This window comes from Sarcophilus harrisii, chromosome 1, assembly GCF_902635505.1.
Source record: "Sarcophilus harrisii chromosome 1, mSarHar1.11, whole genome shotgun sequence".
In the NCBI taxonomy this organism is placed as follows: domain Eukaryota; kingdom Metazoa; phylum Chordata; class Mammalia; order Dasyuromorphia; family Dasyuridae; genus Sarcophilus; species Sarcophilus harrisii.
Window position 1 is genome coordinate 630,857,614 of NC_045426.1, and position 14,072 is coordinate 630,871,685.

Below are 14,072 nucleotides of genomic sequence, written 5' to 3' on the forward strand. Positions count from 1 at the left end.
TATCTCACACCTCTCAGATTGGCTAACATGACAGGAAAAGATAAGAAATGTTGGAGGGGATGTGGGAAAATTGGGATATTAATGCATTGTTGGTGGAGTTGTGAAATGATACAACCACTTTGGAGAGCAATTTGGAACTATGTCCAAAGGACTACAAAACTGTGCATACCTTTTGACCTACCAGTGTTACTACCAGGTCTATATTCAAAGGAAATAATAAAGAAGAGAAAAGGACCCACATATATAAAAATGTTTGGAGCAGCTCTTTTTGTGGTTGCAAAGAATTGGAAAAAGAGTGGATGTCCATCAATTGGGGAATTCCTGAACAAGTTGTAGTATGTGAAGGTAATGGAATATTATTGTTTTATAAAAATGATGAACAAGCTGACTTTAGAAAGGCCTGGAAAGATTTACATGAACTGATGCTGAGCGAAACAAGTGGAACCAGGACTACAGCATTGTATACAATAACAGCAAGAAGGTACAATGATAAACAATGAACATTAGTTTCTTCTCAGTGGTTCAGTGATCCAAGGCAATCTCAATAAACTCTGAATAGAAAATGCTATATGCATCCAGAAAAAGAATTATGGAGACTGAATGTAAATCAATACATAATAAGTTTACTTCTTTTTTCTGTTTTTTTTCCTCTCCCTTTCTCTGAGGTTTTTATCTTTTGTTGTGATTTTTCTCTCTCAATATGGATCATCAAGTAATGTATATTAAAAATGAGTAAATAATATTTTTAAAAAAGTGATCATTGGTAATTGTGAGTGCTAAGCACATTATTTTTATAATATAATATAATATATAATAATAGATTAATAATATAATGTAATATGTAAAAATATAATTTAACAGTATTTGGCATATAATTAGTCCTTGCTGACTTGATTTAACCAAATGAAAAATGGAATCCCACTCTTATGTAATTCATCCCAGTGATACAAAGTGGAGCAAAACACATAGTAATTCAAAGCCTCAAAGCAGTAGCAGAATAATTTGTAACCATTCTCATACTGCATGCAATTGTGGCACCTCAAACAGATGTAATACATTATTTCCTGTATTAGAGTTTAAGTTCCTTGAGGGTGAAAAGTATATGAATTCTTATAACTAATGGAAATTTATTACATATAGTAGATATTTATTAAATGTTTTGCATGTTCATTAAGCATCCATTGTCAGACTGAGTCATTTGCCTAAAGTAACACTGAAGGTCCTCAAGTTCACCAGCAGACCAAAAAAAGTCTTAACAATCATATAATAAAATTCAAAAGGAAGTTAGTGCCTCAGTTTATATGCTCTGCATTTCCCTAACAGAATGTGAGCTTTTTTTTAAATAGGGGACTGGCCTGTTTGCTTACTGCTTGCCGCAGTGCTTAGCACAAAGTAAATACTGAAACAACGCTCTTTTATTCATTCAACTCTTTGTAATAAAAAATATCTAAGACTAATAATTATCAACACTTTAGGACACAAGGATGTATAGTGCTTTTTAGTTTCTCAAACTCATTCACTTTTATTTTCTTCTCATTAAAAGCTGTGACATAGGCAAAAAAAAAAAGTACCATTCTCTTCACTTTACAAATGAGGAAACTGAGGCTCAAAGAAAGAAAGGGAGTTTCTCAATATCACATGGGCAATAAATGGCAAAACCAGAATTTGAATCTGTCTTCACTCTAAATCCAATGCCATTTCTTTTTTATTAATTTCCTCAGTTATTTAATATTTTATTTATTTTTTAAAACTTTATGTTTCAGATTCTCTCCTTCCTCACTTGCCTTCTTCCCCCCACACCCTAATGAGAAGGCTCCATTCTTTTCTATACTCTTCCAGAAGAGGAGATTACTCTGAGAAAGGCAGGCAAAAAGGATTCATTACTAAGGAAATATTAACTCACAGATTATTAACTGTAGATACATGAGCTTTTACTATATTGAAAAACTATTTCAATATAAATGGTTTCCTTTATAATACTTTGTATTTTATTTTATGCATTAATAACATTCTGAGATGGAGCTTATAGGTCAAATTGATGAAGAAGTCTATTACTCTCTAAAGATAAAGAACATTTATATGAAGGGAAATCTTACCTGATGGGGATGTGTGTACCCTAAATTACTAGCTATAAGATTATGGCCAAATCGCTTCACCTCTGAGACTCAGTTTCCTTATCTGTCAAATGAGGGTGATATTACTTGCATGATTTACCTCATAGGGTAGAATTAGAAAAAAAAATTACACAAACCTTAAAGACACTACAGAAATATGACTTTGTCTTTTCATCAACATTAATGTTTACAATACCAATAGGAAACACAATGATACATTGCTATGAGGCTGAGTAAAGCAGGAATTAGAGGGGAGTAGCATTTGTGTGGTCTCTGAGCTGACAATGTTAGGAGCCATTACATTGAATTTGTTATTCTGTCTCTATCTGGAAAAGCAAGAGTTACCCAAGCCTCCTGAAGCATAAAACATTCTCCTCACTCACTCCTCTCCCTTGATGTGCTAAACATTGTTTAAAAAAAGCTATTGGGAAAATTGATTCTTACACAAACCAGCTCAGGGGTGTGAAATGTTTATAGTCCTGGGGAAATCTTTTATTATTTTCTTTTATCTAGCTCTGACTTTTTCCAACCTGTAAAGAGTCCCAGATGGTAATAACAATAACACATGCATCTACTGCTTAAGGGTTCTTTATGAAGAGAAAGATGGCCTGGGTTCAAAGATTGACTCTATCACTTGACCCTGAATGAGTGATCCTTCTGAGTATTCAGTTCTACTATCTATAATTTGGGCCTAATAATACCATTACCAATTACTTCACAGGTTGGTGGGAAAACTAAATGAACTGATAAATGTGAAAGGTTTACTGTATAGACACAATAATTGAAGTCTTTTTGACCAATATCACCCCACTTCATCACACCACCTTATACAATCACCCTTAAGGATTTCGAACACCTCTAATTTCATCAGTGTCAGTATATTCCCACCCATTTTTCTCCATCTATAAAAGATAATATTTTAGAAGAATTGTGGCCCTCCCTCTAATTTTTCCTGGACAATTGACCCTCTAGTGATAAATCTCTCCAAATAGGGCTTTGCTGGTAGAAATACAATCTGTGACTGGATCTTTAAATGAAACTTGTCTAGCTTCTCAAGATCTGTCTGACTTTTGAGTCACCTGCAAACAATCCAGATCAGCTCCACATTACATTGAAGCATCAGAAGAAGTCTATAATTAAGAACATAACCCTAAACCACAACATAAGATGAGGAAAGAAGGAGAGAATAAAGGAGAGAAAAGTATGAGAAAGAATGGAAGGAGACACAAGAGAAGGAGAAATAAAGAAGAAAATAGCAGTGTAATAGTAGTCCAATGTTTTTGATTATGGCATGTAGATAATACTTGGTACTTATACAATTTTTGGCAGGTGCTACTAAGATGATATGGTAGCAGAGAGAGGGATTGCCATAGTTTTCTTTTCTTTATGAATAATGGCATTTTAAAGTAAGCTTCCATTTCAGTCTAAATTGTCACTGCCATTGAATCCCTCTGTTTTGCTTTTCTTTGTTCTAGATTAGAAGCAAGGTGATCCAAAAAACAAATTGAATCCTTGCGTTGGATCCCCAAATTGAACTGACTAACACATTAAATGACCTTTCTATTATCTCTGGAAATGAAACAAACTGCCCTATGACAGTGGCCGACTAATTTTGAATATATCATGACCATATATTTTTTGCATATCCTAAGTATCTATCAGAAAAGTTTTTTATCCGTAAGGCCTATACTCTATAAAGAATAGTTTCTCTATGACCTAATCAGTAATTATAGTCTTAAATTTAAACTATATATTAAGTGAACTTTTTAATTCATGCTTTAAATTATAAAGAACAGATATTTTCCTCGTGGCATTGGAAATAGTTCAAATATTTATTGTTATTATGATCTCAAATGAATTACCTTTCTCAAACATTAAGTTTTATTACTAGAGGCTAGTCTTCAGAAAATTAATTTGATGGGCTGCAAATCCACCAAAACATTTATTAAATACTGACTGTATGCTAGGTGCTATGCTAAGCATAATGATTGTGTACTAAAATCGTGGAAGGATCATATTTGTGTATGTCTCTTCTTGAAGAACCAGCTTGACTAAATTCAAAGAAATCTTTTTTCAAGTTAGTTGCAAGCAAATTATTTTTAATGCTATATTTAAAGCTCTAAAATATCAGTTACTAATGAATAGTAGTAAAACACCTTTGTACCAGTGAAATCATATAATAGGAAAAAAAGAGAGGAAAAAGAGGAAGAAAATAATAGTGGTAATGCATGATTAATAATAGTAATTCTATTAGCAGAAATTGCATATATACATTTATGCATGTTCAAGTATATACATAAAATATACATGTATATTAGTGTATATATATATATATATATATATATATATTAGTGTATATGTATATTAGTGATAGTGCTACTGATAGCATTATCAGAGTAAAGCAGTGATATGCTGCTGGATGTTTAATTAAGAATCAGATTAGCTCAGCTTCCATGGCCAAAACCAAAGCCACCTTTTCCAAACTCCATTCCCTACTCTGACCTCCCCATCCCCATGAACAGTTGGAAAAACTGATGTTGGCAATGTACATAAACTAATTCCTCTTTCTTTCTGAGTATAATCCTGATAGACTCAATCCTTTAATCAAATGAAAAGTGTAAAAAACTACAAGCTAACCTTAAGATCACCCTTATCATCACAGTTTTCTGATGACAAATTTATTTGGTAATGAATAATGATGATAGTAGCCCTTTTTTGGAATTTCAACTTGCATCCCCAGATTTAAATTTATTTATCTGATAACCAACCTTAGGTCCTTGCAATCCAGGAAGTCCATTTGTCCCATCTTTACCAGGGGAACCCTATTTACCAAAAGAACAGTGGGTTAGAAATATGAATATTCAAGTAATTTCAGTCTAGAAAGTTGCTTTGTACTTAGATACTGTGAAGTCCTTATTGTCTGGGATTAATTAATTTCTTCATAAACCTCTGCTTTTTGAAATCCTCTTCTTCTAAAGCCTAACTCAGAGACCATCAGTTCCACATTATGTGTCATTCATCAAAACAAAAATAGACTATATATAGCAAGTGGTATAGAAGTGACATAATAGTACCATACTTGGTGGCAGGAAAATGTGAGTATAAATTTCACTTCTGATAATGAGGAAGTTTCTTATGAAGGAATAGGAATGATATAATGAAGATTATGAATGTAAGGTCCTATAACTTATTGATGGAAAAGACTAATAATTCATAGGAGAGAACTTTCAAGAAAATAAAAGCCAACATAATTGCTAATTGACTTAGATGTCTATAAATACACACAGAGGCTGATAAAAGATCTTAAGACAAGGAAGTACAATGGACCCATTTATATAGATAATTTGTGATTGGTTGTGGGTTATGATCAGACTGACAATAGGAAAATGGAAAATGGGATAAATGTCTTTATTCAAAAGACAAAAAGTTAGAAAAATGAGATATCATAGTATAATATTTCTATGGGAAAAATACACAAGTTAAAATGTGGAAAGTCGAAAGAATAATATTAGGCTGATGAGCAATGAAGCAGCAAAATTATTGGAATAGTACACTCTAGACTACCTAGTCTGAAGGAAATAAAAAATGATGACTATGAGAAAGAGCTCATAAATTTGGCAAGAACTCATGGAAAATGGGAGAGTTCAACTGATCATATAATTATAAGAGTTCTCTTTTTAAGAAGTGCAGAGCAGCAGCTCCTGAGAAATCAAATTTCAGTGAAATAATAAAAAGACTAAGTAGTCCAATATTCTACAAAGAAAGAGGTAAAATTCACATGGAAAGAAAGATGAAATTTTCTCATGATTAAAATTTTGATGACAAAATCATTAAGGATCCAAAGGAAGAATAAAAGGAGGATCTTTCCAAAGAGATGATTGTGGATATACAAGAAATTACTGAAACAAGACAGAATTTTAAAAGATATAGATAGAAGAAAGAATCAAGAACAACTAACACAGGCGTAATATAAAAGTGTCATTGTCTTATAAGAATGTGAGCAATATTAACACCTAAAAGGAAATAGCATTTAGGTTTGATTCTAAGAATGATAATAAATATTTTAAAATATATATTGTAAACAAGTGAATGGTTAAAGAAAGGACAAAACTACTTTTAAGGACAAACTTATAAATTTTCAGGTCAATCAACAAGCATTTATGAAGTACCTACTAATATGCCAGATTCTATATCTACAAAGACAAAAACAAAACAGTTCTTGTCTTCAATAAGGTGATATTCAATTGAGAAAGGTAAAATATAATATACACATATATGTTTATATATGTACACACATTTATAAAATGTATATAGGTATCAAATTTACATATGTACACATATAAATATATATATGTGTGTGTGTGTATGTGTGTGTGTGTGTGTGTGTGTGTATGTGTATGTTTAATAAAAAGTAGCCTTGTAAGGATGGGCTGACAGCTGAGGGTAGAAAGTAATTAAGGAAGTACTACTTGAATGGAATCATAGAGGAAACAAGGCAGGGAGGGTGGGGATAAGGATGGAGTACATTTCAGGCAAGGGGGCAAATATACAGAGATAGATGGCATGTCATGAATGAGGAACAGCAAGAAAGTCAATTTGGTTACATTATCAAGTGAGAATAATGTGCAATGAAAGTTGAAAAGTCAGCTGAAGTTAGATGGAGAAGGATTTTAAATTTAAAAATGGGGAAGTTTATATTTTAACTTAGAGGCAATAGGAAGCAAAGGAATTTCAGTGATTAATGGAGTTACATGGTCAGACATTCACTTCATTAAAATCATTTTGGTAGTTGTGTGGAGGATAAATTTGAAAGGGAAAAAACTCGAGGCAGGGAGACTACTAAGGAAGTTATTAGAATAGTATAGTTGAGAATGGAAAGGATTTGAATTATTGACTGTGTGAGTAATGAAGGGAGATCTCATGAGAGATATTGAGGAAGTAAGATACTGAATATTCTTGAATATGTGGAGTGAGTGAGAATGAAGAACGGAAGATGATCTTGAGGTTGGAAACATAGATAAAAAAGGATGGCTGTGCTCTCTATAGAAATAGGAAAGTAAAAAAAAAAGATAGGTGATTTGGAAGAAAATATAATGAATTCTACTTTCCATATGTTGACTTTGAAATGAATAAAGTGTATCAAAACTGAAGTATCTATCAGGAGATTGCAGATCTGGAACTCAGTTGAATGACTTGAGTTTGACAAATATACATTAGAGTTATATACATGGAAATTATCATTAAATCAGTGTCCAATGAAGAGATCCAAATTGAAAGAGTGGATTGAATACAGAAAGAAGAGAGAATAGAGACGGGCTGTCATACAGCCTTAAAATATAATTAGAAAGCAATAAATAGATGAAAGGACAGCAATGAAGACTATGGAGGAGTGAATAGTAAAATAGGAGAAGAACTAGAAAGAAAACCTAGAGAAAAGATAATATGTAGCAGGAGAGTGTGGTAAACAGTCCCAGATGTTGTAGAGAGGCTAAAAAATAACAAAGCTGTGACTTGCAAATGACCCAAAACTGAAAGGAATAGCAAACATGGTATTAAGGTCATAACCTAAATATAGCTTAACATTTCCAAAAACAGCTAGTGCATGATAGACATAAATATCTATAAATGTCTATAGAAATGATAGGTTAGAATGTGAGACCTAATCTGAGAATAAGAAATCTAATTAGGTTAAAATTAAAGGTCTAAGCTTGGCTTAAAAATGATCAACTTCATAAGTATATGGAAGAGTACTTACTGGTTGGCCAGGTTGACCAGGTTTTCCAGAGAAGCCAATCTCTCCAGGGAGGCCCTAGGTGAGGAAACCCATAGAAAAAAACTGTTAGTCCAGCATTTTTGCCAAGAAGATAGAAAAGATCCATGACTAGCCCATCACACAATTTGAATTCTTTTTATATGATCTAGAGCTTAGAAAGTTTCTCAGAATTTAATTATTTTTTTTCATAGAGAAGAGGACTATTTTTCCTGACATCTTTCACAGGACAGTTCATGAATCTACAAAATTCTAGTTTCAAAAAGTATGGAGTATACTCAGAAAGTATCTAGGTCAATTTATTCCTGAAAAAGAACTTCCTCTACAAAATATTATTTATCTGAGGTCTCCCTTAAAACGTCTAATGAGGGGAGAACCTTTTGACTCAGCCCATTCTTATCATTTGTAATAATAACTTTATTCATGATCTCTACAAGTCATTTTTCACATAATGTTTCTTTTCTTTTTCACAAACAAAAAAGGCCTTGTAAATGGATAGACCTGAAAGGCAAACAAACATATTAGGTCTCAAGCAATTTAGCACAAATTCACTTCACCATATATGGGAACTTATACTAGTCCTGACAATAGTATATATAGGGGTAGTTGATTGCCTCACATCATTTGATTAAAGTAGCAGGTTCTCAGAAAGGGGATGAAAATATCTTTCTTACATGGTTTTTCCATTTAAAATAACTGATGGTGAACACTAATATATTTCTAAACAGATTAAATTATGCTTCATATTTTTCATATTCCTCCCAACACAAAAATGTGATTGGAAATAAAACAAAGTCAATCTTACTGGGGGGCCAACTGGCCCAGGTGGTCCTGGGACACCAGGAGATCCTTGAGAGCCCTGTAAGGAAAACAGAAAAACGGGCTGATACATCAAAAATGGTGGAGAATAAGGGAGGGGAAGAAATTTCCCTGCACATCAAAACTTGCTATCAGCTTTGGTTTAAAGGCATTGGAGAGGAAATCCATCTCAAGTTGCATATGAATAGGAATGTTCTCTATAATACAATCATAATGATACTTATTTGGAACATATACAGATTTCTAGTTTCACCATTATGAAACCCCTTTATACTAAGGCAGTTATAATCCTCTAATATTTTAGTAAATAGCCTTCGTAAGATGCTGTTCAATAAAGAATAAAAGAAAAAGTGAGAAAAAAAGAAAAAAGAAGGAAGGAAGGAGGGAAGGAAAGAAAGGAAGAAAGGAAAGAAGGAAGGGGGAGGGAAGGAAGTAAGTAAAGAGGGAAGGAAGGAAGGAAGGAAAGAAGAAAGGAAGGAAGGAATAGAGAAGGAAGGAAGAGGGGAGTGAAAGAAAGAGGGAAGAAAGGAAAAAAGGAAGGAAGGAGGGATGGAAGGAAGAAATCTCCAGATCTATAATCTTCTAATAGATATTTCAATTTGGATCTTCCAACCTGTGGGCTATTTTTTAGTAGTATTAGTAAAGCTCACAGACTCTCTCTTTTCACCCTCATCCCATTATCACTAGTTCTACACTATTCATTGGTGACAATATCAACCACTAGTATCTCCCTAATTAAATCATTTTAAAAATTATGTATATAGTTTATATATGCTTATTTGTACATGTACATGATATTTTCCTTTATAAAATATAAGCTCACTGAGATCAGGGATTATTTTGCTTTTTTTTGTATTATGAGTACCTAGTATATTTTCCATTGCATAATATGTGCCAATAAGTATTAGTTGGTTGATTAATAGCTTGAGCACAAATTTTCTTTTTAATTTTTCACATCTCTAAAGACATCTTTCTTTGCCCTATTACTGCTATGCTTCAGACTTAGTCCATTTCTTGGAACTGTACTTCTTCTAAGGCCTAGAATTCTGAGACTCCATTCTAGGCTACAACCACTTTGTTCAAAGTCCAGTTTTCCCATTCTCACTCACTAATGGTAAACCTAGTGCTCACCTCCATTTCTTGATATACTGTGCAACACTTGCCATTATAAATCATCTTGACTCTACATTTGCTACTTTAATATACCAGTAGCACCTATCCAATATACCTTTTGCTCCTCACTTTCCATTAGTTCTATCCTATTAAGACTTATCCCTGGGTACACTCCTTTATTCATTTAATTTTAGTTCCTATTCTAGGTGTGCTGAATAACACAAAAATAAGTGATTTCATCAGCAAAAAGAAAAAAAGAAAAAGAAAACAAAAAACCCTCTAATTTATAACCTCATTTGAGGTCTCATCTCTACTTAATTAATCCTCAAACCTTTTCTGCTAAATAGATGATCCTTTAAGAAATATTTCAATTTCTCACTTAGGCAGTCTCTCTTCATAGTTGATTTCATAGCCTTCCATTCAGGAGTAACATGTTTTTGATACATTAAAGAACTATACTAATTATTTCAATTATATTTCCCAATTTCCCTTCAGGAAGCAATAGACTCTTTCATAAAAACCTTCAAGAAGAATTATACCAACTTCCTCTATTCAAAATGGCTCCCTTTTACTACCTCTGCTCAGAATTTAACTAAACATATTTGTGTGTGTGTGTGTATGTGCATGCACATCTAAGTATTTAAACATTAAGAGAACTAATTGAATGTGAGTTGCTAGATCAGATGTGATATAGAGAAAAAGATTCAGTTTTTAAAGTCAAAGGAACATGGTTCAAATATTAGCTTTGCCACTTATTAGCCGTGTAACCCTAGTCAATGCACTCAGCTTCTGGGAGTCTTACTTTTCTCAACTCTAAATTAAGATTGCTGAATTAGATGACCCCTGAGGTTTCTAGAGATAGATATATAATAATCTCTCCTCCCTCCCTCTCTGTCTGTCTCTCTCTGTGTTTGTCTCTGTCTCTTTTTATTTCTCCCTTTCCCTTTGTGTTTTTCTCTCTGTATCTCTGTCTTTCTCCTTCCCTGTCTCCCTCTGTATCTCTGTCTCTCCCTTTCTCTCTCCCTGCTTCACTCTGTGTCTCTGTCTCTCCCTCTCTCTCCCTGTCTCCCTCTGTGTCTCAGTCTCTCCCTCTCTCTCCCTGTCTCCCTCTGTATCTCTGTCTCCCTCTGTGTCTCTGTCTCTCCCTCTCTCTCCCTGTCTCCTTCTCTGTCTCTCCCTCTCTCTCCCTGTCTCCCTCTGTGTCTATCCCTCTCTCCCTCTGTGTCTGTCTCTCCTTCTCTCTCCCTGTCTCCCTCCCTGTATCTCTCTCTCATCATTTTTCCTGCCTAGACCTCAGTTTCCTTATCTATAAAACGAGAAGGCTGAATTATCTAACATCATCATGTTGTTGAAACAAAGTTCTAGAGAGCTGATAATAAAACTAAAGTGTCACATGAGGAAAAGACTATTGGAAAGAAACTTCTACATGCCTAATATCAAAAGTATTTTTTAAAGGCTTGGGGCAGGGGCTCAATCACCTTATCTCCCATATTATCACATCTTTTGGAATATAAATGTTTTTAATGGTAGAAGAGAAAGAGGAAAACGTGACCACAAGAGGGCAGTAAACATCCACACAAAAAGAATAGTTCAGTGAGAATAGTTTCCCATTTCTCTGGCTGCCCATTTAATTCTTAAAAATGCACAAGTATAATTGAGCCCAAATGCAGCAGAGAAGTACTGAATGTTCCTTGAAAAAATGAGCACAGGTATTGTCAAGAACTGCCTTTTTTCTCTGATTCCTCTCTGGCCCATTGTGCAGAATCCATAGCTAAGAGATTTTGCACCTTAATGAGAAAAGGCAAATGTGACAGATATAAATTCAACTTAAAAGAATCTGTTGTGGGCCCTTTAAAGTTGCAGCCTTCTCCACTGGGTTTATTTATTTCTGAAGTCAAACAATTAAAGAAGAGTTGGAATGTCCTTAATAAACATGTAGTCCACCCTATACCTATACAGATATCAATTCAGTAATATTCCTGACAAGCCTCTCCTTGAATGTGGCCTTAGTGATGTGATAGAACTCAGTATTTTAGGTGGTAATTCTGCTGTTGCTGGGTCTGCTAGAAAATATCTATCTTCAAAAGAGAGAAAAAAAAAACACCTAGATCTGCAAAATATATTAGCAACAAAAAAGAAATATACAACAGTTAAAGTCCTGGAACAACGGTTCTCAAAAGGAGAATTGCAAAATATAATCACCCATATGAAAGAATGCTGCAAATCACTAATAATGAAAAATTTGAATTTAAACAACTCTGTCTCATGGCCAATAAATTATAAGGATGACAAAAGATGACAACAATCATTTTGTGAGTGAATGTGGAAAGACAGGTGCAAAAATATAAATTGTTTCAACTCTTCTTGAAAGTAATTTGGAATTATGAAAAAAAGTGACAATGTCCATACTATTTGACCCTAAGATCCTGCTCCTAGGCAGAACTCCAAGGAGGTCAGGGATTAAAAACAAAGGCTCTGTAATAAACACTAAAATATTTATAGCAGCTCCTTTTTGTGAAAGCAAAGAACTGGAAATAAAATAGATTCCTATTAATTTGTGAATAGCTAAACAAATTGTGGTGCATGAACTTACATTTACATGCATATTGCTGTGCTGTAAAAATGATGAAGATAAAAACAGAAGCATGGCAAGAATTATATGAACTCCAGAATCACATATATACTCATCCTCTATTCAGTTTTTATGGCCCTTTACAATCTACCCTCACTCTATCTTGCCAAGTTCATGAATATCACCCCTTCACACCCCTCCAATACACACACACACACACACACACACACACACACACACACAAATACATATAAAAATACTATGCTCCAGACAAACTGGACTCATTGCTATTTCCAAAACACAAATTTCCATCACCCATTTCTATGTCTTTGCTATGGATGAATTCATGGGCTTCTCAACTCAGTAGGTCTTTCTCTTCAAGCTGAAGTTCAAGCTTCAAGCTTCAAGCACTACTTTCTCTTCACTCACCAAGCCCTACCTGCTGGACAATTAAAACAGATTGCTATAAAATTATAACAAGCAGGGTTTGTACTAAAGAGAAGGATTTCTTTAGGAGATGTGGGGAATTATGATTGTGGAATATTGTGAATAATGTCAGACTTTGTTCATGTTGATTGCTTTTTGCTGAATTACAGTTTATTTTTTTCTTCTTTTCTTTATTCTGGGGAGGCAAGAGGAAAGGGATAAATTGGGAAATATGGGTGCTATAGGTAGCAATTATACAGTGCTTTAAGATTTAAAATACTCTTTACAAACATTATCTCAATTTTATCCTCGCAGCAATTCTGAGAGAATGGTGCTATTATTTTCTCCATTTAGAGCTAAGAAGTGGTGACTAGTTAAATTACTTGCTGAAGGTCACATAATTCTTCCTGACTCCAGGACCAATATTCCATCTACACTGAGTTATAAAATGAACTGGAATTTGTTTCCCCATACCTTTCTCTCAGTGGTCCTGGTACTATTTTCTGAAATCAATTGCAATAAATTTAATCTCTTCTCCTCTGGTAGCTATGCAAATACTTGAAGACCACTATGATGTTAACTCTGAGAGGTATCTGGACCAGGGAATAACACCCTAATTGCTTCAATAATCCTTAGATTTTAGTCTCTTTCCCCATTCAGGGTTTTTGTGTGGGTAGGACTTGTTGGTGTTTTACTGTTCAAATTGTGTGATTTTTCTCTCTTTGGTCTGAAAACCAGACTTACTCTATTCCTTCTACATTCCATTTCTGGCTGCTTCCTGACTCTTGTATTTACATTCTCTTCCTAGCACCCCTGTTCTGATTGATTTGGGGACAGGAGACCTGAGTTCTAATCATACCTGAGACTTTTAATGAATGTGTGACCTTTGGAAAATGTCTGTTTCTTTGGACCTCAGTTCCCTCCTCTGTAAAATGGAGAATATAGTAGCAAAGCTACCTATTTTACCAGGTTATTGTCAGGAACAGATGGAGATAAAAACTATGATTTCATTAATATGTTGAACTTCCAGAGAAGAAACCCTATCAATGCAGGTCAGCATCTACTCAGCTTTTATAATCTTAGACTTAAAAGATATACACTTTGCCCAAGCTCACACAAATATGTATGTCAGAGGACAGATTTTAACCCAGGTTTTCCTAACTTTGAGGATGACTTACTATCTATTTGAGTATCCAGGAGGTGTGGGATAAAGACTGCTAAGCTTGAATTCAGGAAGATTCATCTTGAGTTCAAATAC

General features: G+C 34.0%; 1 protein-coding gene across 1 annotated transcript in view; it reads right to left on the reverse strand.

The window, feature by feature from the left end:
* Positions 1-14,072, reverse strand: part of LOC100931725 (collagen alpha-1(XXII) chain) — a 146,985-nt gene that overhangs the window by 114,013 nt on the left and 18,900 nt on the right. The window contains 3 exon segments of the mRNA XM_031947429.1: positions 4,883-4,936; positions 7,870-7,923; positions 8,690-8,743. Coding sequence (XP_031803289.1) covers positions 4,883-4,936; positions 7,870-7,923; positions 8,690-8,743 — 162 coding nt within the window.